Source organism: Dryas octopetala, chromosome 1 (assembly GCF_963921425.1).
Source record: "Dryas octopetala chromosome 1, drDryOcto1.1, whole genome shotgun sequence".
NCBI lineage: Eukaryota > Viridiplantae > Streptophyta > Magnoliopsida > Rosales > Rosaceae > Dryas > Dryas octopetala.
In genome coordinates this window covers 10,233,193-10,258,702 of record NC_141366.1, presented here as the reverse complement: position 1 = coordinate 10,258,702, position 25,510 = coordinate 10,233,193, and the positions used below count along the sequence as shown (strand labels likewise).

The window sequence follows — 25,510 nt, the reverse complement described above, 5'->3', positions numbered from 1 at the left end:
TTTTTTTTTTTTTTTGTCAGCATGAAATGAGGCTATATGAATTCAAGGAATTAAATTTGGTTTGACAAATGCCAAGTCCTAATAAAAACAAACCTAACCTAACAAAAACCAATACAAATATCATACAATATGACTTTATTTTCACTTGTAATTTCTATATCGATTTTATTGATTTGACAATCTTAAATGATGGTCTATCCGTCTATATAAAGAATGATAATTGTTGAAAAAACTTTGAAAAAGTTAAAATGATTGCCCAACAGTCGAACGCACATATTTTTCTTTTCTTTTGTATTTTTTTTTTTCAATTTAAAGGAAATAAAATTAAAAACAAAAAACAGGCACCCTCCAATAATTCATTATTGGCGCATGGGGATCTGCCAATCTAATAATCTGACGGCGTCGTTTTACCCTGGCATCAAAAAACAGTCCTTGGCATAATGAATATATCTGGCTTTTGTAACAACATCATCATGCTCTTTTCTTTCTTCTATCTATCACATTCGTAACCTGCATAAAAGATCCGCTACAGCCACCGCGAGTTGCACAGAGATCGCATAACACAAACCTCTGCTCAACCACCTCGCCCTTCTCTCTCTCAAAGTAAAGTTTTTTGTTTTTTCTTTGTTCATACGATTCGCCAAATTCTGAATCTTGCTTTTGTTTTACATAATATGTTGTTTTCTCAATCTGTTTTTCAATTTTCCGAGTTTTCTCAGCTACCAAACAGATCGCTGAGCTCCTTTTTCTGTCTATCTGTGTTCTCGTTTATGTTCGGTTTGTTGTATTCAACGGTTGGATCTCGGATTCGGATTCGAAGATTGCTAGTCATGTTTATATTTATTTTATTTTATTGTGAATGTTGCTTGGTTTTGGAATGCGTATGAATGATTCAGGAGTTATAATTCTATGACCTGTAGTCATTCCTCGTAAATTTTAAGTTGAAATTTAGTGTGAAATTTCTTACATTTATTCTTCTCCGCTTTTCCATGTATTGTTTTTTGATGAAAAATTTATCAATAATGTGTTATAAAGCAATAAAATGTAATTTGGGTTGTCAATTCAGTGACTGAATAAAGATTCATAATCTTTACTTGATTTTCGTGGTTTAGATTGAAACTATATTAAGTAATTGTGGGTTTTATTTGTTAAAATAATTGATAATTGTGCGTGGTTTTCTTCATTCAAATCCATTTAGATGCTCAGACTCCAAAATGGGTTATGGCATATATATATACAAGCTAGTGTGTAGCTGAGATGAGTTGCTACAAATGCTACTCCTTTTATAGATATGAGTAAATGATGAAATTGTTGGGAAAATTGTTTGAATCTTAGATTAGGATTGAGTTAAGGTTAAAAGTATTTTGTTGTGATGGTTTAATTGGCTCAAGAGCCACATGTCATTGGACTGTCCACCTTGATGTTAGACAAAATTCCGTGGATTGATTCATATGCACTTCCCTTGTTTCAGTTATTGTGAGCTTACTTTTGGGATTTACCAGAAATTTTTTTTTTTTTTTGGACATGGTTTTCTAATCTATCATTTATCTATAAAAACAGATAATAGTTTTGGCTGCTTCAAATTTTACGGATCTTGGGCATTTGGGCGTGAGTTAGAAGAAGCAGGAAATGGTTAAAAGGTCTGTTCTGTTAATTTCCTTCCATAGAATCCTTTCTTTTATAGAAAGACTCACTTATATCTTTTTTTTTTCTTTTTTTTTACCTGTCAACCAGGTATGGAGTGTTTTGATTTGCAGAAAATATCATGTTGCAGTGCATAGACGGGTGTAAGCATTTATGTGCTTCCCTGCTGAGCTGCTGTGATCTTGAGTTGTACAAACAATCGAGAGGTTTAGATGACCCCGAACTTCTAGCTCGGGAGACAGTGTGTATGCCATTTCACCCTATAAAATTGCTTTTTAATATGTTTATATGTATGTACTATTTCAGTTCTAGATCTTTTTAATTTCAAATGATGCTCATACTAGTGGAATTTATTTTTTTTCTTATTTGACGCAGTCAGTGTGAGTGAAATAGAGGCACTTTATGAGCTATTTAAGAAGATCAGTAGTGCAGTGATTGATGACGGGTTAATTAACAAGGTTTGTATAATATTTCTGTTGGTTAGACAATGCTTTTGCCATATGCATTTGGATTATAAATAAATTTGTGATTCTGCACATTCAGGGAAATTTAATTTTCCCTAATATTCCAGGTTTGTTTCTGATAGTGCTGTTTTTCTGTAATCCATATTTTTGTTTCTTTCTTTTAAGTCGTTTCTCTTATGCCATGGTGTAGGAGGAGTTTCAACTGGCATTATTCAAGACAAACAAGAAAGAGAGCTTGTTTGCTGACCGTGTACGTTTTTCTGTGAGAGTATATCTTCATCAAACTTGTTATAGTCTTCTTTTTAATAGCATTATCTTGATTATATATTCCATCAGTAGAGCATATCAAGGCATATGTCGAGTGTCTTGGATAAGGTGCCACTTATTTATTGCTTGTTATTGCAGGTATTTGACTTGTTTGACACAAAGCACAATGGAATACTAGGTTTTGAAGAGTTTGCTCGTGCTCTCTCTGTCTTTCATCCAAATGCTCCGATTGATGATAAAATTGGGTGTATGTTTTATTGAAATTGATTATATGTTAGATGCTATAAATTGTAATGTCAATTGGTTAATGTTTATTAATGATAAATTATAGCATGTGCAACATGATATGAAATTTAAGTTTGATCTTTAATAATCAATTATGCCTTGTATATATTTTTTTAATATTAATCATGATAATGTCAAATTCCAGTTTCTTTTCAATTGTACGACCTCAAGCAGCAAGGCTTTATTGAAAGGCAGGAGGTAATATTTTGTTCTGGATGAACTTTTGGTTATCTCCGATTTCATTTTTGAAGCTTCTATCTGTTTCTTTCAGACACTCAAGACAGTTAGTTTGTTCTTATTTGCCCTTCTATATCTAGGTGAAGCAAATGGTAGTGGCTACTCTTGCAGAATCTGGTATGAATCTTTCAGACGATGTGATAGAAAGTATAATTGATAAGGTGCTTACTCAACCTGACTTTATTATTTGAGGTTTATGTTTAATGTTCATCAATATATTGTCTCGTGGAGTGCATGGTCCGTTACTGAAGTTGATTAAGTTTTTGCTTTTTGTGTTTTGGAACTTTGTTTCAGACCTTTGAGGAAGCTGATACAAAACATGATGGGAGGATCGACAAAGAAGAGTGGAGAAGCCTTGTTTTGCGGCACCCATCCCTTCTTAAAAATATGACACTTCAATACCTCAAGTAAGTTTCAGATATAAGTATGTTGGAGCCTCTGCACACATGGTCACCAGACCTTGTCCTTACCAATGTCCCCACTTTATGCTTGGTTATATTGATGATAAATATTGTGGATAATATTTTAAACATCTTGATTAATCGACTTTGGTGTTTTCAAGCACGTTTCCAAGCATGATATGATCCTAATCTCAATATTAGGATCTGAGTGCTGATTTTGATCAAATATGATAACAGCCAGCAACTGATGTTTGCCAACTAAAAACATAAAAATGAATAGTGGTTACATTTGTTATTACAGCGCATAAACTGCATGTGCTAAGCTCCTAACCATGATTTATTTTGTTTTCTGTGCAGAGACATCACTACAACATTCCCAAGCTTTGTATTTCACTCGCAAGTGGACGACACCTGAGTTCAAATTTCCGTTTTTTGGTTCAAGAGACATTATTTTTTAATTAAATTGTTGTGGTTTGCATGTTTATGAAGAATGTGGTCCACTCATATTATGTAAAGGGCCAAGTAGAAAAATTTCACACCATATTCTTTGTTGGTTTTGAATATTTTTGGCTGTGTGTATTTTGTTCTCGACGACTGAAGCTGCTTTAATTATATGTTGCTTTTGATTTTGGCTTTTTATGGAGCTCTGCCTAGGACACTGAATCTTTTGAAAGGTGAACATAAAATTGTTACTATTATGATTGTGGCAAGTAAAACAGAGAGGGGGTGCAAGTTCTTTGTGGCATCTTTCAGTCTGTTGGGTCACAAAGTCTTGAAATTGTAATTCTATCGTACACTGCAATTTTTATTGATGTTCCTCAAATTCTCAAAATATCTGTCTATTGTCTTTAAGCAAAAATATATGGTCGAATGAGGAGGTTCCAGCCATCTATGCTGTTTTTAATGTTGAAAGTTTGAAACGACCCTGTGACTGCCCAAGTAGTCCTTTTCTATTAGGTGTGCATTCAATGCCAACAACACAAGTTGCTAGTGGTGCCCAATAAGATTTTTTGTTTTTTGTTTTTCCTTTCGGCGCAAAGTGTTATGAAGATGATTCAATAATCAAGGATTGAATTTTTGCTAACCAATGAAATCGTTTTGTTCTATTTCGCCATCAAATACTTAACAAGTGGATGAGCACCTGAGCAGTTTCATGTGGATAGGAACGTACGTACACTCACAGTGTATGTTCCCTTGGTGATTTTGACACTTGAGAATGAGTATCCTTTTAAGGATAAACATAGAGTTAATAATCAATACGAAATTCCTAATCCAATTCCAAGAACAAGCATATTTTGTTTTCATGTCTCCAACATTTATAAGGAGTGGAAGCGGGTAAGGGACCAAAGTTGTAGAATAGAATTAAAACTTTACCTAATGATAATTTTTAACATAGACAAACTGAAATACAAAATTAATTGGTTTAAGGTTGATTATTTTTTGGGTCATTTATTTGGCACAACTTGCTAACACAAATAGTCATAAAATTAGGTTAGTGTCGACATGAATACACAGCAAGAAAACTATTATTCTTTTAATTTCTGTTTTACAGAATTATGAGGTTTTTATTTTTAGTTTTGCTAGCAAATACGTTAAGTGAATTTTTTATTTTTGGTTCAACAAGTGGATTTTACTATTTGGGGATATATAACTGATAAAGTTTGATAAAAAATAAAAAAAAAGTCTGGCTACAGCCATACTGTCGAAGTGTCGAATTTATAGTCAAACGATAAAGTCATCTACCAAGCAAAAAGTAAAATTTTTGAGAAAAAAAATAAATCGCATAGGTGTATTGAAATGACACCAAGGAATATCTGATGTCACGACAAAGAGACTTATACTTCAGATAGGCAACTTATCAGCTTACGAAAAACTAGAATACTTAATAGCAAAGTTTTATTCTAGAAAATTATACTAGGAATTAGACTAAAATTATAGGGGCCCTTTCAACCAAAATTACCTGATTCCTTAATAATCACTATGTTAAAGTAACACAGCCTTCGCAATCAAAAAAGCAATTACCCAAAAAGAACGAATTAAGAACTTAATCAAAACAAAATCACATCCATAGGAGAAAATTATACCAAATGCATTCAAAAGTAATATAATAATATCCCATAACAAACCGAATTAACCGCGTCCAGAATCATCCAAAAATATTAGAAGCAGCAAGACAAAAAAAAACTAGGGGGTGAAAAAAACTACTGTTGGGTCAGGCTCAGACTTAGTCAACCTCCTCCATCTTGCTTCCTTCAGCATCAGCGTCAGCATCCTCCAGTGGGGGCATGTCAGCATCACCATCAACAGCATCATCGTCAATGCTCAGGCCAAGTTTCAGCATCCTGTGGATCCTGTTGCCGAAGGTGTTGGGGTCATCAAGGCTGAAGCCAGAGGTGAGAAGAGCAGTCTCGAACAAAAGGAGAACAAGGTCCTTTACGGACTTGTCATTCTTGTCGGCATCAGCCCTCTTTCTAAGCTCCTCCATGATGGGGTTTTCGGGGTTGATCTCCATGGTCTTCTTGCTCGACATGTAGCCGGCCATGCTGTTATCCCTCAATGCCTGTGCCTTCATGATCCTCTCCATGTTAGCAGTCCAGCCATACTCTCCAGTCACCAAACAGCAAGGAGAATCGACAACACGGTCTGACACCACAACCTTCTCAACCCTGTCACCCAAAACATCCTTGACAACCTTGCAGAGCCCCTCGAACTTCTGCTTCAACTCTTCCTGCTTCTTTGCCTCATCCTCAGACTCGTCAAGTTTAAGACCTTCCTTGGTGGCTGAGACAAGCTTCTTGCCCTCAAACTCCTTGAGCTGACCAACAGCATACTCATCAATAGCATCAACCATGTAAAGGACCTCATAGCCCTTCTTCTTCAGCTTCTCAAGGAAAGGAGAGTTCTCAACAGCCTTCTTGCTCTCACCAGTGATGTAGTAGATATCATTCTGGCCCTCCTTCATCCTAGTCACGTAATCCTTCAGACTGGTCATATCATCACCACTCTTGGTGGAGTGGTATCGCAGCAACTCAGCAAGCTTTGTCTTGTTCTGGGAGTCCTCATGGATTCCAAGCTTGAGATTCTTGGAGAATGACTCGTAGAACTTGTTGTAGTCCTCCTTGTTCTCAGCAATTTCTTGGAACATCTCAATGCACTTCTTCACCAAGTTTTTGCGGATGACCTTCAAGATCTTGTTTTGCTGCAACATCTCTCTTGAAATGTTGAGAGGAAGATCCTCAGAGTCCACAATACCCTTCACAAAGCCAAGGTATTCAGGGATCAACTCCTCACAGTTGTCCATGATGAACACACGGCGGACATAGAGCTTGATGTTGTTGGGCTTCTTCCTTGTGTCAAAGAGATCAAACGGAGCCCTCTTGGGAACAAAGAGGACAGCCTTAAACTCAAGCTGACCCTCAACAGAGAAGTGCTTCACAGAAAGATGCTCTTCCCAGTCATTGGTAAGACTCTTGTAGAAAGCTGAATACTCTTCTTTGGTGATCTCCTCTGGCTTCCTCATCCAGATAGGCTTCTGCTTGTTCACCAAAGACCACTCGTGTGAAACTTCCTGGATCTTCTTCTTTTTCTTCTCTTCCTTCTCTTTCTCTTCATCAACATCCTCAACCTTTCCCTCCTCTTCCTTCTTTTCTTTGTCTTCTTCATCCTCGTCATCAGAAATCTCCTTCTCGGTGGTCTTCTCAATCCAGAGTGAAATTGGGTAGCTGATGAACTCAGAGTGCTTCTTAATCAAATCCTTAAGGCGGCGCTCTTCAAGGTACTCAAGCTGGTCCTCCTTGAGGTGTAGAGTGATCTTGGTACCCCTGCCGAGAACCTCCCCAGAGTCTCTGGTAACAGTGAATGAGCCTCCAGCTTGAGACTCCCAGATATACTGTTCGTCATCATTGTGCTTGGAAGTAACAATGACCTTCTCAGCAACAAGATAAGCAGAGTAGAAACCAACACCAAACTGTCCAATCATGCTAACATCAGCACCAGCAGCCAAGGCTTCCATGAATTCCTTGGTCCCAGACCTGGCAATGGTACCAAGGTTGTTCACCAAATCTGAAACACAAATTAAGATCAAAGTAAGCACACAATAATCAATCCCATTAGCATCAAATAACAAATTATATAATACAAAGCAACTTACCAGCTTTGGTCATCCCAATACCACTGTCAATAATAGTCAATGTGTTGTTGGTCTTGTCAGGGATAATGTGTATGAAGAGCTCTGGTTGACCATCTAGCTTGCTCTTGTCAGTCAAGCTCTCAAATCTAATCTTGTCAAGAGCCTATATAAACAGAGCATAACACAAATAAGTAAATGTATTTCGCACAAAATTTATTCTAACAATCAGAGTAGACACAAATTCACAACGAAACCAAGTGTTACTAATCACATAAACTAAACAATAGGATAAGATAAAAACATGTAATCTAACAATATTCCCAACTCAAGCAACAATAGAAAACACCAAATAAAATTTATTGTTTATCATTGTCATTAAACACCCAACAGACATTGATTGTTCATCATTATCATTAAACTTGGAATAAATAACCTAACATCTCAAACAAACCGTAACGAGAAACCAAAACCCAGAAATCTTACAAAGCTACACACCTTTCAGAACATCGACATCGAAACCCTAAAAGATCGTTCTCAAACTTTAAGTAGACAAACTAACAACAGCGACAATACCGGCCAAATTAATTAGTTATATTTAATTTTGAAATAATCAAAAACCTTAGCATTAAAAATGAAAGATCCAGATCTTTAATCTAAGCCGAACAAAATCAATCACTGCTCTTAAAACGTTTAGAAGCCAAACACGAAAAGAAAACACAGAGAAAACTAAAACAAGCCCTAGAAAATATTGAAACGATAAATCAGACCAAAAAAATAAATAGGAGGTCAGATGACTTACATCAGAGGCATTACTGATGAGCTCACGGAGAAAGATCTCCTTGTTGCTGTAGAAGGTGTTGATGATCAAGCTCAGGAGCTGGTTGATCTCGGCCTGGAAGGCAAACGTCTCAGTCTCCGCCATTGCTGTGTTCTGAGTTAGGGTTTAGGGGGGAGATCTAGGGTTTTGGAGACGCAGAGAAAGAAGAAGACGAAGAAGTCGAGGAGGTGCGCAACGGGTCTATGAAGAGTGAGGTAGCAAAGCGTTCATTATATAGGAGACTTGACTAGGGTTTCTAGATCCTTCTATTGCTAATAAATTGGATCTGATTTTTTAATAGGTTTTTGCGGGTTTTGTTTTGCCTACGCTTTGAGGAATCGGCGTTCTGTTAGACGTGCGTTTTACGGTGCCACGTGGGTGGTTTTAAGCGGTTCGTTGTTGGGCCCTGTATGAGGTCCAAGGTGGGCTTCATGTTGTTAACCAAAAGAGGAAAAGTAGGCCCAACAAAGGAATCAAGTAAAAATGAAAAAGTTTCTGTTTGGATCCTTAACTTGCCAAGAAGTTTATTGAAGTATCACGTTTGAATGGTTCTTCTGCTTTTTCCCCTTTTTCTTTTCCTAAGGAAGGGATCTTGTTATTTTCAATTTAATTCGAAAAAATTGTTAGTAAAAATGGTGGTTGAGTGGTTGTTGAGTGAGTCATCAAATTTTCATCTAACAATTATAAATAAATTATCAATCATCCAAACACATATTGAACCATTTAAATTGCTCTACAATATCATAAATTTGAACACATGGATTTTGTTTTTAAACACTTATTGATTTCATGCTACATTAGTATAGAGGGCCTATATAACTATAAAATAATAATAATCTAAAGTTTTCTAAAGTACAAATCGATTAATTTCATTTTGTTTTAAGTATTGGTGATTGGTTTTTTTATTAAATAACCATTGATTGTGATATTTTTTTCACAATATAAAAGAGATTCTCGCTTTAAATTTACCTCTCTATATAAAAGAAACATGACAAGGCAACACACCACATAAGCAACCGACCATAACAAATTATAATATTTAGTAATATCAAATTCTAACTTCGATCTTTTGTATAGTATAATTTTACCAAAGCATCAACATTTGTAGCATTTAATCTCTTCATAAGTAGACCCCTTTATGAGACGTTGGGGATATCATTTTTGCAATTCAGTTCCTCTCTCGACATGTTAGGGGTAATCGTTCTTATAATTTGAATTAAATCAAATACTTTAAATGAGTATTCATACAATCAAATTCCAGGATGACACCTCAAATTTGAGTTTTTGTAATTAGCTTCTACTAGTAATTCTCTCCATAATTTGGAAAGGTCTCAAGTCCCCTCCCCAAATTACAATTGAGGAGCTCATCCAAGTAGTTTTAAGAAGTACGGAGGATATAAAAAGAATTACGAATTTTTACACAGTCAAATAAAATTGTAATAAAGGAAGTTAAGGAACCACTACTTTTACGCTTTACCCATTACAATAATCATTGACTTGTACTGGTTGACTCCTAGTCAAAACTTCCTACTCAAGTTATCTGTGAGTCCAAAAGCGTAGTCCATAGAGAGTTCCATGGACCTTGAAACACCCTAGCAATTTCCCCTGTTTTGTCAACTGTGAAGCTTCTTCCACGGTCCAAATCCTAGTTTATCTGTTATCTCCAAATTCATCAACTCCCATTTGGCTAATGGAAACTCTGTCATTCCAAAGCTTATTTCAACTCCCATGTCCTCTCAGAACTCCTCTCAGAACTCCAAGGTAAAATTCTTCTATTAATTTTCGAATGCATTCAATAATGTAAATCAAATTCTTACTTGTCATACCCACAAGATATTTCTTATAGCAGTGCATAAAAATGGGCTTATATGCCAGTTAGAACCAAAACATTTGCTGTTTACTACTTTTATTCAATCAAATAGCGCTATTTGCTTCTCAATGTCCTGGTTGTAGCTAAATTCGCAATTTTCGGTGACCAAAATCTATGTGATTTGGCATTTGATTATGATTTGTCATATGTTTACATTTTGGTTTAAATTTTGTGAAAGCCTCTTGACTATGTTATTCTGTGTAAACCAGTTATGTTGAGAAAGAGCAACCCAAGAACAGTGTGGTGGCTAAGAACTTGCATGAAGGGTTTCACTTACCAACAGCCAAAAGATTACCAAGAAGGCTGCTTTTGCAGTTTATGGGATTTTGCCCAATCCTATCACATCCTGTTCTTGCTGCACCAATGCCAGAGATGAAGGAACCTGAAGTCATTCGGTAAAATTTTGTTTGTGGGTCTTTGCTTATTTCCATTTTTACTTCAAATTTTTGTTTGAAATTCCAAATTTGGGAAGCCAGGAGGTTATGTTGAGCTTCTATGTTAACAATGCATGAGTCTCATATGATATATTTGTTTGGAAATTGAAGCGTCCAGGACCTTAAAGCTTGCCAGTGGTGTCAGGATTCAAGGTACAGAACTCCTAATTAAGATTCCACATAATGTTTGCTCAATAGTGATTTGGGTGTATTTAGTATGTTAAAATAGGTGAACGGCTTCATTGAATCTGATGTGGTCTTACCCTGTTACCGATTAGATATTAAGTATCTAATAATTTTTCATGAATAACTTAATAAGAACTTCAATGATTATTCAGTATTACCCATTGGCATTCTTGTTTCTCCATATTCTGAAAAATGATTGTTGCTGCCTGATATATGACTTGGATTCATTTGCTTCATACATCCTTTGATACTGAATGCATGACCTGTTATGATATGGGTTGTAGTATTACCATGAATATAGTGCATGTAATCTGAGCTGTACGTAGTTTTTATCTTTCCTGAGTGTAACATTAACCCCGTCCCTTTCTCTAGAGATTGTTGAAGGGCAAGGGCCAGTTGCCCGTGAAGGAGATTTGGTTGAAATTAACTATGTATGCCGCCGCACAAATGGATATTTTGTTCACAGGTAAGTTCTGCACATTATATTGCATTTATGATCAACATCATTTGAATAACTTTCTTGTTTCTGGTTCTTCTTTTTGTTTTTATACGAGTATATCATACGAATCAATGATTAATACCTCGATCTTCAAATTTTCTGAATGGTAATTTATTTTGATGTAGCACTGTTAATCAATTCAGTGGAGAAAGCGCACCTGTGATACTTCCTTTGGATGAAAAACAGGTTAATTCTAGTTCACTGTATCATGTGGAGTCTTTAAGAATATTAGGATTCTAGACTTCTATATGACCATGCCATCAATGTGTTACATAATTGCTTATTCAGATAATAGAAGGCTTGAAGGAGGTTCTGGTTGGCATGAGGATTGGAGGTATGTTCTAAGGCTACAATTTTAACAACTGTGGTATCTGCTTATATGTTGGTTTTAACCCTTTTAAATTAAGATTATGGTTAAAAATTAAAAAGTACAGTTTTTGATTGACTTTCATCTGTGGCTTGAAATTTTCTTCCTTGACCATCTCCTGCACTTCAAAATTTACTTCATGGTTATTATTGTGATTCTTTTATTGTAGATCTGTCCAACATCTTTACCATTGTATGAGAGTAAGAAATTATTAAGATTATAAATAGGCCAGAAAAGTATTCTTTTTCATGTTTTGGTATGGATAATGCATAGCTGTTATTAGACTGGAGATCCAATCTTCTGTGTTTTGCTATCACTTACATAAAAGAAAAATACTCACATTCTGAAAGCTTACTTTTCAGGAAAGAGAAGAGCATTGATACCTCCTTATGTGGGATATACAAATGAAAACTTAAAACCAATTCCAGAGGAGGTACAACTTATCAGTTCATGAATCATGATTCATTCCCTGAACTTTGTTGTTAACTGGATTATTTTTGTTTTCCTTTTTGGCCTTTCATTCATTTAGGAGCCCTCTTCTTACTTCGTTCTCTTTCCCTTTGGTAATTACTATAATTGAAGAAATAGTTTGTATTGCCCACTGCCCACAGATTAAAATAATACTCCATTTATGGTTGTTGGTTGCAGTTTGGCCCTCGACGTAGCCTCTTGTCTCATGCAAACGAGCCTTTGATATTTGAGGTGCAGCTCTTAAAAGTACTATGAGTTTATCAAATTCAAACCCTTGGACCAAGTTTCCTTTTTCTAAGATTTTGCAGATGACTAATTTTATTATTTTGACCCAAAAATACTGTTGTACAGACAATTTGTCATTTTAAATTCAATTGAGCAGTTGACAGATTCTTGCAGAAGATGCATATTCATTTTACCTTCAATGTGCATAATGGATCCACACAATGACCCAAGATCATTACTGGTTGACAATATATGAGTGTAGCATTCACCTATTGGATTATTATGTTTGGGTATTACCTTTGGTGGGAGAGTGACCTTAACAAAAGGGTACATAACATTAACAGAATAAAAAGCAGTATGATTTATATACAATACACAAATTATTTGGGTCATGACAGCCTGTGCTCTACAATAACAGCATCTTTTTGTAAACTAAATTTTTACTTAAAACTATGTATGGTTAAGATATTTATTGAAAAACTTTGTAATGAATTAAAAATGACATACTTAGCATTACAATATTTAAAAGGGAGATTAATTTGCAGTTATTGGAGTAGTCCAAGTAGAAGGGATATAAATTACTCCTTTGCACCCAAGTTCTATGCCTCCTCCTCCTAAAAAAAAAAAAAAAATGAAAGAAAGAGATTACATTTTCCCATTTTTTTTCTCCAAATTTAATGGAGTTTAATTAAGGAAGCATAGAATTTACTCAAATCAAGCAACCTAAGAGGCTAAGACCCTCTGTTGAAAAAAATAGGAACCCAAAAGAAAAAGAAAAAATAAAGAAAGCCCAATAATTCCCAACCCGCCCACCAAATTAGCCAAACCCAAATATAAAAACCCGACCCAGCAGGCCAGCTTTGCTTAATTTCTAAGCTTTTTTACGGCGACAGTTGTTCGGAGACACAGAGTCCCAGTCTCACAGACCAACACCACCATTTCCAAATCTATCAAAGAGACGTTTCGACAAAGAAACTCCCAAAATTTAAAGAGGAAAAAAAAACGTTGTTTCTTTTCTTCTTCTATTGGTTTGCTTAGAAGTCAGCGACTGTTCTGTTCGGTAAAGCAAGAGAAGGAACAATGCAGAAAATGGCACAAGAATGGTTTTCACAGACCGGTAGTGGCGGCGAGGACTCGCAGAAAACCTCGTCTTCTTTGTTAGCTGATTGGAACTCGTATGCCGCTACACAAGCTACAGAGGAGAGCTCCTCTTTGGGCATCGGCTTCGATCTCGAATCTGCGGTCCGTTCCGCTAATGACACCGTTTCCGGCACTTTCAGCGTGTACGTTCATATCTGATCTTACTCTTTTCTCTGTCAAACTCAGCATTTTCTCTACATTATACTTATCTCTTGGCGAATTGGTAATGGGTTTTCGATTTTGTGTATTTTGAAGTGAATCTGATGATTGATTTTAAGTATTGTGCATATTAGTGAATCTGATATTGGATTGTTGATAGTTGTGTATATTTACGTGAATTTTTTATATGTGTGTATAATTAGTTAGTATTTTTGTATATCTTGGTGGATCTGATATTGGGTTCTGGATGTTTGTGTATATATTAAGGTGTATCTGATATTGGGGGCTTTGGTTTTTAGGGGTTCAGAGATGGTGAGTTTGTAGAATAAGCTGATTCCTCTCTCCATTTTAGAAAAATTGTGAAAGGGGCTATATTTGTAATAGGTTTTGATAATGGACATTCATTTTTTGTGCCTGGATCTGTGATTAGTATTTGATTTGATGCATCATAATGGTTATGTAAGTGGGCACGTTTTCTTGGATTGTGCTTTTTCATTAGCTGATTTAAGGTTTATAAGTTTCTTTCGGATGACATGATTGGACTGTAGTGAATGAAGATCTTGCTTATTCAATGAAGGTTTGTATTGTAAGTGACATGAGTGAACATGAATTGTGGAGGGTCCTGGCCAAGGTATAGAAAGAAATGAGAAAATTAGCTGAAAATGTAAAGAATTCAAGTTTGTAGAAGTTATATACTGGAAATGTGTGACTCTGTTGGAAAGGATTAGAAGGAAGCTGCAAAATGCACACTGGATTTTCGGTGGAAGAGAGGCTTTATGCTACCACTTTTCACAATCAAAATTAAATGAGACTCAAAATGAACAGTTATTTCAGTAATTTTGTTGTTCTTTGAAAATGGGAAGAAGGATTATCAATGTAGATTATAGACAAAAATCAGGAGTTAACGAGACGGGCACTGTAATTTGCTTAATCACCTTTATGCTGTTTCTACTTTTCTCTGGAAAGGTTGTTCTTGTAATAATCTCATCAGTTATTAAGTTTCAAATATAACATATTTATTTAGTATCTCTAATTTGCCTAATTTGCCTACCAGTGGTGACAGGACAAGTTTATAAATCTTAAATCAGAGCTCATAATAATTTGTTTTCTCGGTTGTGTTTTATCTCAAAATGGATGCAATCTGTAGTAATACATGTAGCCTTTGTTTGATTGTATTGATACCTGTTTAGGGTTTCCAAAGGAGTAAGAGATCTACCTGGGAACCTCCAGTCTGCCACGAGTACTGTCCCATCAGGAAAAGCTCTCATGTATTTTGGTTTGTTTCTAGCAACTGGGGTGTTCTTTGTTTTTATCGCATTTACCATGTTCCTTCCTGTCATGGTGTTGATGCCCCAGAAGTTTGCTATCTGCTTTACTCTTGGGTGTGCCTTTATTATTGGATCATTCTTTGCACTCAAAGGTCCAAAGAATCAGTTTGCTCACATGTCTTCAAGAGAGGTATCTCTGCTATGTACCTAGTCTTTTGTTTCTGTAACTCGACACCCAGCTAATTTACATGTTTAATGCTGTACTGATTTTTCTTTTCTTATTTATGCAGAGACTTCCTTTTACATTTGGATTTTTAGGCACTATGGTGGGTACCATATATGTCTCCATGGTGCTCCACAGCTACATTCTTTCTGTGCTCTTCTCTGTGTTACAGGTACCTAAGTTTTTCCATCCTTCCAACTATTTAATTCTTTTTTTGCCTGGCCGATGATCCTGCTCTTTTAACCTTTGTCCAGACGGTCCTCTGCTTCTCATAATTGATTATTTGAATTAGACATAATACAAATACAGTTGTGACTATCCGCATTTTACATTAATCAGGACAACTTGTTTTTATTTGTTTTTAAATATATTAGTAAAGATATCACTCTGAAACTCGTGTTCAATTGAAACTATCAGGTTCTGGCACTTGCATACTATGCTGTTTCATACTTTCCTGGTGGATCTGCGGGTTTGAAGTTCATATCTTCTGCCCTTACCTCTTCAGTAATGAAATGTTTTGGGAGGTGACATTGACCTCCTTTATTTTTATGTTTGTGGCCTTGTATATTTTTTACTTAAGATTTTTTGTAAGTGTAGTTGAAACTTTGGGATGCCCTGAGACACATTTTTATGAGCTGAAGCCATCATGTTAAAAATTTCAGAGTTTCTTCTTTAGTGTGAATAAACAACAATTTTGGATGAATTGACGGCAAAAACTGGTAAAGTTGGTAGTTCTTGTACTGCTATCCATTTTCCCTTTGAAGATGAGGAGGCTGAAAATGTTTTTTCTGCAAGGTATTTAATACATGTTACCCATCTTGTATTTAATACATCTTTTCTTTTCTTTTTTTCATTTTTTAAAAACATGTTGGTTGGTGGGTGGTGACAATAATGTGAAATTGTGAATAAAAACCAACATGATGTCATATATCTGATTATTTAAGCCTCTGGGTGACTTCGTAGTCATTGTAGAACTCACATAGACATCAAGACAGCACCAATTTTTTTAATTTTTTGGATTTCAGTGTCTGATTTTTGGGCTCAAATTGAGGTCATGTTATTCCTCTTGATCTGACCCAACTTATTTGGCTATTGGGCTCAGGGCTCGCCCATTTACATATTCACAGATAAAATTTTCTTGAAACTTTCCCCTTTCCCAATCGGTCGGAAATAATTATATTACATGTATTAAATTGAATAATGTTACATATATTATATTTATTGATTATATTATTGACTATATCTCTCACAAACATTGAACCCACTTAGAGACATAAGTTTTCATATGGATTTTATTTTGCGAGAGACGTCAGACGTGGTCAATAAATTTTGTCAAATAGTTCTATTGAGTCAAAAGAGTTGGTTATTAATCAAGTTCAAAGCAGAGGGTTATGAATAGTTTACTATAAATTATAAAAGATACAAAATCACAAAGCCTATGGACCTTGGCACACAAATTTTGACTGGGAACTTTGAAGGGTGGATTACAATTGGTAGAGTTTTATGCTTTAGGTAAAGGAAGGAGTTTAATAAGCAACAGTCCAAGAGCGTCCTCTACCTCAAACCCATTATCACTTTTTAATTGCAATGGCAATGAGATAAAAATGTTAAAGTGGTGTTCAAACACCAGAATCCAGGAATCAAGGAAAGATTAGGACAGCAAGATTGTAACTTGGGGACAATGATTTGACATTTGAGATGGAGCTTATGCAAGCAAATGCATTGTATATGTTTAAAGCCTTAAAGCCTTGTTTTGTTAATGAAATTATTGAGAAATGAGAAGGCCCATCTTCTCCACTAAGTAAAACACAAAGCAAAAAACAAAGAGACAAAGTGATGGGTTCAAAGATCAAATTGCATAAATCAAATTATATATTTAACAAAACCCAAAAGGCAAAGCCAAGATATTGTTCAATTAGTGAATTTTAATTAATTAATACCATTTCAATATTTCTTGGGTACCCAATCTGACTCAGGTAAAGGAAATAAATGGGAAGACAATTGGTGTAGCTTAAGCCGGCTACTAGGCTAAAGCATTATCATATTAAGAGATTGGATGATATTGATTAGATCTCAATTAAGTGACCCAAAAGATGCTTAGATGCTTCATTGAGTCATTCACTTCTATCCGAGTTTAATTGCAAATTGCTACCCAATTATGCATTCCAATTGATTTGACTGTTGAAAGCTAAATGATGTGTGGGCCGGATATATAAAAAATTATTCAGAATTATACAATTTAATTGCCTAAATAGACATGGATTTGGCACATTATACCAATTATAACTATGTTATTGATGTCATGAATCACTTAAAAACGTCAGAATTTCAATTTCAGTATATACCTGTATGGTCACTAAGAAATAAAATTTTAAATTGTATTATACAATATGAACAAATGACTATTTTCTTAATAATTATATTATAATATTAATATAATAACGTGATACGACAGTTTCTCTAAATTTTATCGTTTTGGACGGCCACGGACCCGGATCGCATATAGCCATGTAGGCAATTATAGTCTATTATTAATATTATTATTATTTGAGATTACAAAAATTAAGGGTTGAAATCCAATTTGCCATCTTCATAGCACGTGTGCCAAGAAGTATCAATGACAAAAGCTCTCTATGATTGTATGGTACTATACTACTATGGTAGACCATTCGTTGGGTCCACTTTTGCAATTCCAAAGAAAGTACTCTATCTCTCAAGTTCTATTTTTGTTTGGCCAAACAAAAAAAGAGAAGAAAATCCTTATATACTTGCATATTCAATTCCATATTCATAGCTCTCTATACACCCATAATTCATAAACTAAAAAGTTAGCCACCCCTCTTCCATACTCTCTCTCTCTCTCTCTCCACATGTGCAAGTCTCATGCCAAAACAAGAACTGACAAAACCAATTAATAAATAATTGCACCAAGGGAGGGTTGTAACATGGCACTAATTAATAAACCAGAAAGCATGATGTAAACTAAAAATATAGACAAAAAATATAAACCTTTGTTTCTACTATTTGCATAATATATTCCTTGCGTTTTTATTAAATTTCTTCTAGTGCCATGAGAGAACTAGCAGGGTCAAGTCATGTCATGTGCCCTTAGTTTATTTTTGCTTCTATAAATTAACCATTGACAAAGATCAGATTCATATATATATACAACTCTTGGTTGTGAATTTGGGATGAGATCTGAAATCCAAACAAGAATGTGATTTAGATCCAAATCACATTAATTTCCTCATATTTCATAAATTGGTGTGGGGATTAATTGGCATCATGAACAACGTACTTACAGACAAATCTGCCAATAATTAATATTTATTTATGTGAACAATAAAAAGAGATTAATGCATGCACTCTAGTACTGTTGCTGAAATAAATCAGGGCAAATTTGAAAATCTTAATTGGCACAATTTGAGTATGCTAAGTGAAAAAGTGACATAATTTCCATTCGTGCATAGCAAATTTTTTATCCTACAAAAAATCCTTTATTTTATAGGACTTGAAGCCTTTTTGAGCGGCTTTTCACCAGGAAATTTAAAAATAAAAAGTGGGGTTGGAGAGGAGTTTCACATAATAATTTTCTTCCCTATGTACATTAGATGGTAATGTCCTTCTAGCTCCCTTCTTTTGATGTTGGTGGTGCCCCTTTATTGCACCTACTTTGGCTCATATATATAATACATATAATCTCTCTCTCTCTCTCTCTCTCTCTCTCTCTCTCTCTCTCTCTCTCTCTCTCTCTCTCTCTCTCTCTCTCTAAGTTTTCACTACCAAATATTTATTTTCTATTGCTAATAAGTAATAACTTGTATATATTCATGCATATTGCTTCAAGCTATATACTATAATCCCATGCCAAGTACCCACAAATCATGCATGGCCTTATTGTGCACAAGATGTACTATTGTACTCTATTCTGTTTATAATGAGTAAAACATAAAGGGAGCAGATTGAAAGTTTCCCATCTTTCTACAATTGAGGCAGATGGGGTCCATCATGGCTAATTTGGTGAAAATGACTGAAAATTTACATTAGGAATGTGGTAATTAAGGATCTTTAATCAAATCAAGAGTTCACATCATCATGGATTCACGAATAGGAGAAGAGTCTATATCAGTAGATGTTTGTGTGGATCTTGCATGGTTAGGTTGCTAAAAGCAATTATTGTTCAATATATTTTGGAACTATAATATATGTACATCCATATATAGTATATTCTGTCTAACATAAGAGAACTTGGCCACAATTATTTGTAACCATTTGATTGCTATATCATCTTGGAATAGTACTCATTAAAGCCTAACTATTTGTTGCTACGGATAATGGAATTTATATCTGAATTCATTGTCTGCAACATCATTGAACCAGTTGATCAACCAATTAATATTCTTAACACGTTCAATTCTTCATCAATTTATTCTTCTTAAAAAATTAGATGTGAAATATTTGCAACAATTAATGTCTATCATAATGGAAGCACATCTGCACACAATTAATCTTTTTTACTATGTACGCACTATCCAAAAGTTAAAAATATTATGTACAATTATTTATCTATTTATTTATGAAAACAGAGACAAAGGAAGCATATTACCACCACACAATCCCAAGAAACAAACATGTAAAAAGCCACTAATTTTAAACTCCAATGGAGCCCGTGAACTAATAATAATGCTAATTGCAAAGGCATGCATGAGGGGTGACCCATCTGCAATATTTTAGACAAGCTCTCTTTGTTTTGTGCAGGCCATTTGGTTTTTGCTTTGTGACTTGGTACTAATTAACTCTGAGTTAGTGTGACTCTGTTCCTTCCAATCAAGGCCGGCATTCCTTTCTTTGTTTTCTTTTCTTTTAATCCTTTACAGCAAAGACCACCCGACAGCATGACCAGATTTGCAGTTTATTAATTAATAAAATCCATATTTTCACATATTCCTCACTTCCATGTGCACGTCACTACTCCACCAGATTCCACATACATTTCCTCCATACATAAACCCAAATAGATCTCCATCTGTGCTTTATAAAATTACTCTATATAATATACCCATTCTACCTCTACAGAATTAACTACTCCCGATCCCTCAAATTCAAGCAAATTTGCATTAAAAATCCCAATTTTTTCATTTAGTATTTAAAATTAACCAAAACCCAGTTGTCCTTTTCTACTCTTGTTCAATATTTAGACCAAATTCTGGATCCTTATTTTCTTTTACTGCTTCATATTTGATGAAAGTCATTCACCAGAATGTGGCTTTCCTCAATTGAATAGGAAAGTGGTAGTTAGCTCCTACAATCACCACAGACTTGCTGCAATACAGCTGCTAACAAAGATATGGCTGGCTCAGCAATGGTACTGACCACAAAAATTGGACCACCATTGGGGCATGGCTTATTTAAAAAGGTGCTGTCATCTTGATTAACAATTCCAGAGCTAATTACACATTCAATAAGTCTTTGTATCTGGTTGGTTTCAATTTGATCAATAAGCTATCACTGTCTGAGAGCTAATCCCATTAACTGAAAAGTGCAACTTGATGAGGGATAAGACTGATTTTACTCTTCATTATATCAATCCCTCTAAAAACCATGCCAGTGTGTGTTTTTCTCTGACTGACAGTTGGATAGATGGGATAATAATTTATGGCCTGAAAAGTGGAAGCAAGATAGTATAACTGTCAAACTAAGAAAAAAAAAGGGAAATGTTCTTTCATGACATTCAGGCTTTCAGCAGCTAGTTTGAATGTGATTTCTGAATATTACACCTAATAAAAAATATGAAGGAAAGTAACTTGTGTACACAAAGTAACAAAGAGAAATCCATATAGAGAGCAAAACCCAAAAACTTTCTAGCTGCCAATTAATTGACAGAATGAAGAAAGATCCATTTAAAAAACAAAAAATCCACTTACATGAATAAAACCAAACCCATCTGCATCACCATCTCTCAATTAACAACAATACCACAATATATTAATTAATAGAATAAAGAAGTAGCTCTTGGATCCAGATCAATTGCTCTTCTTCTATAAACAAAATATGGGGTTCCTCCCTCTACAATCCCAAAACAGATCACCTGTTCTCTTCTCTCAGAGCAATGCCTGCTACTCTAAGGAATCTCTTGCTTTCTCCCAATATCTTCTCCATCACCTTACTTCTTTCAATACACTCTCTTTTCTTTTCTTGTTGTTACTCCATTGATGAACAAGGCCAAGCTCTTCTAACATGGAAGAACAGTTTAACCAGTTCCACAGATGCATTGAAATCATGGAATCCTTCAGACACAAGTCCATGCAATTGGTTTGGAATCCGCTGCAACTCAAATGGAGAAGTGGCCGAGATAACCTTGAAAGCAGTAGATTTGCAAGGTCCATTGCCTTCAAATTTTCAGTCTCTCAAGTCCTTAAGAACCTTTATCATCTCTTCGACGAATCTCACTGGCACAATTCCAAAAGAGCTTGGAGAGTATCATGAGCTCAGTTTCATTGATCTTGGTGACAATTCTCTCTCTGGTGAAATCCCAGAAGAAATATGCAGGCTAAGCAAACTGCAAACTTTATCTCTGAATACAAATTTTTTCGAAGGCAAAATCCCTTCAGGCATTGGAAATCTTTCAAGTCTTGTGTATCTGACACTCTATGACAATCAACTCAGTGGTGAAATTCCAAAGAGTATTGGAGCATTAAGCAAGCTTGAAGTTTTCAGAGCAGGAGGGAACAAAAATCTTAATGGTGATTTGCCATGGGAGATTGGAAACTGCACCAACTTGGTCATGTTAGGCCTTGCTGAAACCAGCATTACTGGAAGTCTTCCCTCATCAATTGGAATGCTGAAAAGAATCAAAACCATAGCCATATATACGTCTCTGTTGTCCGGTCCAATCCCAGAAGAGATTGGAAACTGCAGCCAGTTGCAGAACCTGTACTTGTACCAGAATTCCATTACTGGTCCAATCCCAAGGAGAATTGGGGAGCTCAGCCAGCTTCAGAGTCTATTGCTGTGGCAGAACAGCTTAGTGGGCTCAATTCCAGATGAGCTTGGAAGCTGCAGGGAGCTCACAGTCATGGACTTATCAGAAAATCTTCTGACAGGCCAGATACCAAAAAGTTTTGGTGAGCTTTCCAAGGTTCAAGAGCTTCAGCTGAGTGTCAATCAGTTATCAGGTACTATACCTTCTGAAATCTCAAATTGCAGGAATCTGTCTCATTTGGAAGTTGACAACAACGACATTTCAGGGGAGATTCCTGTTCTTATTGGAAACCTCAAGAGCTTAACTCTATTTTTTGCTTGGAAAAATAGACTTACAGGCAATATTCCTGAGAGTCTCTCAGACTGCCAGAATCTTCAGGCTCTTGATCTTTCTTACAACAGCCTATTTGGTCCAATACCAAAAAAGATTTTTAGATTGAGAAATCTCACCAAGCTTCTGCTACTTTCCAATGATTTGTCCGGTTTTATACCAACAGATATCGGGAACTGCATGAGCCTGTACAGGCTGAGGTTAAATCAAAACAGGCTGGCGGGTATTATTCCATCGGCGATTGGCAAATTGAAGAGCTTGAATTTTGTTGATATGAGCAACAACCGTCTTGTTGGAGCAGTCCCTACATCAATATCTGGGTGTCAGAACCTTGAGTTTCTTGATCTCCATTCAAATGGGCTTACTGGTTCTGTCCCTGATACTCTGCCTAAAAGCCTGCAGTTTGTTGACATCTCAGACAATAGGCTTACAGGTCAACTTCCTCATACCATTGGGTCACTAACTGAATTAACAAAACTCAATCTGGGGAAGAATCAACTTTCTGGCAGCCTACCAGCTGAGATCCTCTCTTGCAGTAAGCTTCAACTGCTAGACCTTGGCAACAATGGCTTCTCAGGTGAAATTCCAAAGCAACTGGGTCAAATTCCATCACTTGAAATATCCCTCAACCTCAGCTGTAACCAATTTTCTGGTGAAATCCCATCCCAATTCTCTGATCTTAGCAAGCTAGGAGTCCTTGACCTCTCCCACAACAAGCTCTTTGGAAACTTAAACACTCTCTCAAACCTTCAAAACCTTGTTTCCCTCAATGTCTCTTTCAATGAATTCTCTGGTGAATTGCCTAACACCCCATTCTTTCGGAAACTCCCTCTTAGTGACCTTGCTGCAAATAAAGGTCTCTACATCTCCAACGGGGTTGTAACGCCAGCTGATACCATGAGAGCCAGCCACAGCAGATCAGTTATGAAGCTAGTCATGTCCATTCTCATCAGTGCTAGTGCAGTACTTCTCCTCCTTGCAGTCTACACATTAGTTCGTGCCCGTATAGCCAACAACATTCTCAGGGAAGATGAGAGCTGGAACATGACCTTGTATCAGAAGCTCGAATTCTCTATTGATGACATTGTCAAGAATTTAACATCAGCCAATGTGATTGGCACTGGAAGCTCTGGAGTTGTATACAGGGTGACAATTCCAAATGGGGAAACTTTAGCAGTGAAGAAGATGTGGTCATCAGAAGAGTCAGGAGCATTCAGTTCTGAAATTCAGACACTGGGTTCAATCAGGCACAAGAACATCATCAGGCTCTTGGGTTGGGGTTCCAACCGCAACCTGAAACTGCTCTTCTATGATTATCTCCCTAATGGAAGCTTGAGCTCACTACTACATGGTGCTGGGAAGAGAGGAGCAGATTGGGAGGCAAGATATGATGTTGTCTTAGGCGTGGCACATGCGCTCTCATACTTGCACCATGATTGTGTGCCTGCAATTTTACATGGTGATGTGAAAGCCATGAACGTGTTGTTGGGTCCTGGTTATGAGCCATATCTTGCTGACTTTGGGTTAGCTAGGATTGTGAACAGCAGTGGTGATGATGACTTTTCTAAAACAAGTCAAAGGCCTCAATTAGCCGGTTCCTATGGATACATGGCTCCAGGTAAATCTTTTTTCAATATATTTAGTTAGTTCCTTATTTGCTTACCAAACTTTTGCATCTAAATCACTAACTTTTTTTTTTCATGTTTCTTTTGGGCAACTACAGAGCATGCATCAATGCAGGGTATCACTGAGAAGAGCGATGTGTACAGTTTTGGAGTGGTTATTTTAGAAGTATTAACAGGAAGGCATCCATTAGACCCAACTTTGCCTGGGGGTGCCCATTTGGTTCAATGGGTTCGTGAGCACTTGGCAATCAAGCGAGACCCAGTTGACATTCTTGAGCCAAAGCTCAGGGGAAGAGCTGACCCTACAATGCATGAAATGCTGCAAACACTAGCTGTGTCATTCCTTTGTGTCAGCACTCGTGCTGATGATCGTCCAACGATGAAAGATGTTGTTGCAATGCTTACAGAAATTCGGCATGTCGAGACTGCAAGGGGAGAACCAGAATTGCTAAAGGGAGGAGGGTTGCAAACAATTCGGTCATCGCCTACTGCTAGGCAAGTAGCAGTTTCACAAGGTTCTTCTAACTGCTCCTTTGCTTTTTCTGAAGATTCAATCCAATGAGGAAAAGAAAAGGTTTCAATGAGAAGCTATGTGCTTCATCCACTGTGCATATATCTTGGGAAAGTCCCTTAGAGCAAGGCAGACTATTAGAAGATGAATTTTAGTGTAAATTCAGATTTTCATTATATGCAAGATTGTAATAATTAATCTATTGGCATAGCAAAGATTGGTCTTTGGGGGGCTTTGAAAGTTGGAACCACCTAATGGCTCCCCCAATTAAGATGAGGATGTTTGGGAGTGAGAGTAATTGCAGGGTATGTAGACGTTGAAGCAATGATTGGTATTTTTGGATTTACGCAATTAGAATTTATTGCCAGGGAATGAGATTCCTTGACATTTCCCTCTTTCTCCCTCAATGTGTGTGTGTGTGTGGGTGAGCCAGTGTTTCCAGCAGTGCTCACATGGTCCCACCCTCCACATCACATGTGCATGTGCTATCTGAGCAAGACTTTACAGCAAAGAATACTAATCTTGGATTAGAAGACTTCGTATGTCATAATCAGAAGCACATGTAGACGAGCAGGGACCATTATACCTGTACATATAATACACAAACAAAGTAACTGTTCTATAACATCACAGCTGCACATGGATTTGCCTCCACATTATGAGCATATTGCAGAGATCTACGAAGATGGGTGAGGAAAATTTGCAATTATCCCACTTTTCTACGTTTAGCTTTCTTAAGAAGTCCAAAAAAAAACAGCCAAAAGTTTTGAATCATTGAAACAAATCTAACGGATCTTATAACAATCCAATATCCTTCTTTTCTTTTGGTACATAAAGAAGGGTTCATTTCAAATACAGCAACAAAACAACTAAATTTTATTGAGGTAATTATTCACAATACATGAATACAGGAGAGTTTCCATTTTCAGACTACACAATGTTGATCCCCACCAATAACAGCTAAGTAGTGCCCACT

General features: G+C 36.2%; 5 protein-coding genes across 8 annotated transcripts; 4 read left to right on the top strand and 1 right to left on the bottom strand.

Moving 5' to 3' along the window:
• Positions 1 to 457: 457 nt before the first annotated feature.
• Positions 458 to 3,935, top strand: LOC147297649 (calcineurin B-like protein 2). Of its 3 annotated transcripts, none has more exons than XM_086233777.1 (10): positions 458 to 603; positions 1,561 to 1,640; positions 1,735 to 1,889; positions 2,020 to 2,102; positions 2,299 to 2,370; positions 2,514 to 2,622; positions 2,806 to 2,858; positions 2,978 to 3,058; positions 3,192 to 3,304; positions 3,656 to 3,935. In XM_086233777.1, exons 3-10 carry the CDS (start codon positions 1,766 to 1,768, stop codon positions 3,711 to 3,713), a joined length of 693 nt encoding a protein of 230 aa, XP_086089903.1. In that variant the 5' UTR covers positions 458 to 603; positions 1,561 to 1,640; positions 1,735 to 1,765; the 3' UTR covers positions 3,714 to 3,935. The 3 variants fall into 3 exon arrangements, with proteins under 3 accessions (XP_086089903.1, XP_086089895.1, XP_086089911.1); XM_086233769.1 differs by having other exon boundaries at positions 2,299 to 2,376; XM_086233785.1 differs by having other exon boundaries at positions 461 to 603; positions 2,299 to 2,358.
• A 1,431-nt stretch (positions 3,936 to 5,366) lies between these two features.
• LOC147297648 (heat shock cognate protein 80) lies at positions 5,367 to 8,502 on the bottom strand. The gene is made up of 3 exons (XM_086238344.1): positions 8,227 to 8,502; positions 7,449 to 7,590; positions 5,367 to 7,360 (listed from the first exon to the last, which is right to left on the bottom strand). The coding sequence occupies exons 1-3, from the start codon at positions 8,347 to 8,349 to the stop codon at positions 5,523 to 5,525; spliced, it is 2,103 nt and encodes a 700-aa protein (XP_086094470.1). The 5' UTR covers positions 8,350 to 8,502; the 3' UTR covers positions 5,367 to 5,522.
• A 1,393-nt stretch (positions 8,503 to 9,895) lies between these two features.
• On the top strand, positions 9,896 to 12,489 carry LOC147297647 (FKBP-like peptidyl-prolyl cis-trans isomerase family protein). Its single transcript, XM_086228174.1, has 8 exons — positions 9,896 to 10,005; positions 10,324 to 10,509; positions 10,667 to 10,701; positions 11,107 to 11,200; positions 11,359 to 11,419; positions 11,522 to 11,567; positions 11,963 to 12,033; positions 12,249 to 12,489. The coding sequence occupies exons 1-8, from the start codon at positions 9,935 to 9,937 to the stop codon at positions 12,324 to 12,326; spliced, it is 642 nt and encodes a 213-aa protein (XP_086084300.1). The 5' UTR covers positions 9,896 to 9,934; the 3' UTR covers positions 12,327 to 12,489.
• A 648-nt stretch (positions 12,490 to 13,137) lies between these two features.
• Positions 13,138 to 15,825, top strand: LOC147297646 (Got1/Sft2-like vescicle transport protein family). Its single transcript, XM_086255391.1, has 4 exons — positions 13,138 to 13,579; positions 14,786 to 15,053; positions 15,154 to 15,258; positions 15,504 to 15,825. Exons 1-4 carry the CDS (start codon positions 13,377 to 13,379, stop codon positions 15,612 to 15,614), a joined length of 687 nt encoding a protein of 228 aa, XP_086111517.1. The 5' UTR covers positions 13,138 to 13,376; the 3' UTR covers positions 15,615 to 15,825.
• A 5,278-nt stretch (positions 15,826 to 21,103) lies between these two features.
• Positions 21,104 to 24,896, top strand: LOC147297645 (Leucine-rich repeat receptor-like protein kinase family protein). Of its 2 annotated transcripts, XM_086230220.1 has the most exons (3): positions 21,107 to 22,261; positions 22,565 to 24,016; positions 24,122 to 24,896. In XM_086230220.1, the coding sequence occupies exons 1-3, from the start codon at positions 21,196 to 21,198 to the stop codon at positions 24,583 to 24,585; spliced, it is 2,982 nt and encodes a 993-aa protein (XP_086086346.1). In that variant the 5' UTR covers positions 21,107 to 21,195; the 3' UTR covers positions 24,586 to 24,896. The 2 variants fall into 2 exon arrangements, with proteins under 2 accessions (XP_086086345.1, XP_086086346.1); XM_086230219.1 differs by having other exon boundaries at positions 21,104 to 24,016.
• Positions 24,897 to 25,510: the final 614 nt, after the last annotated feature.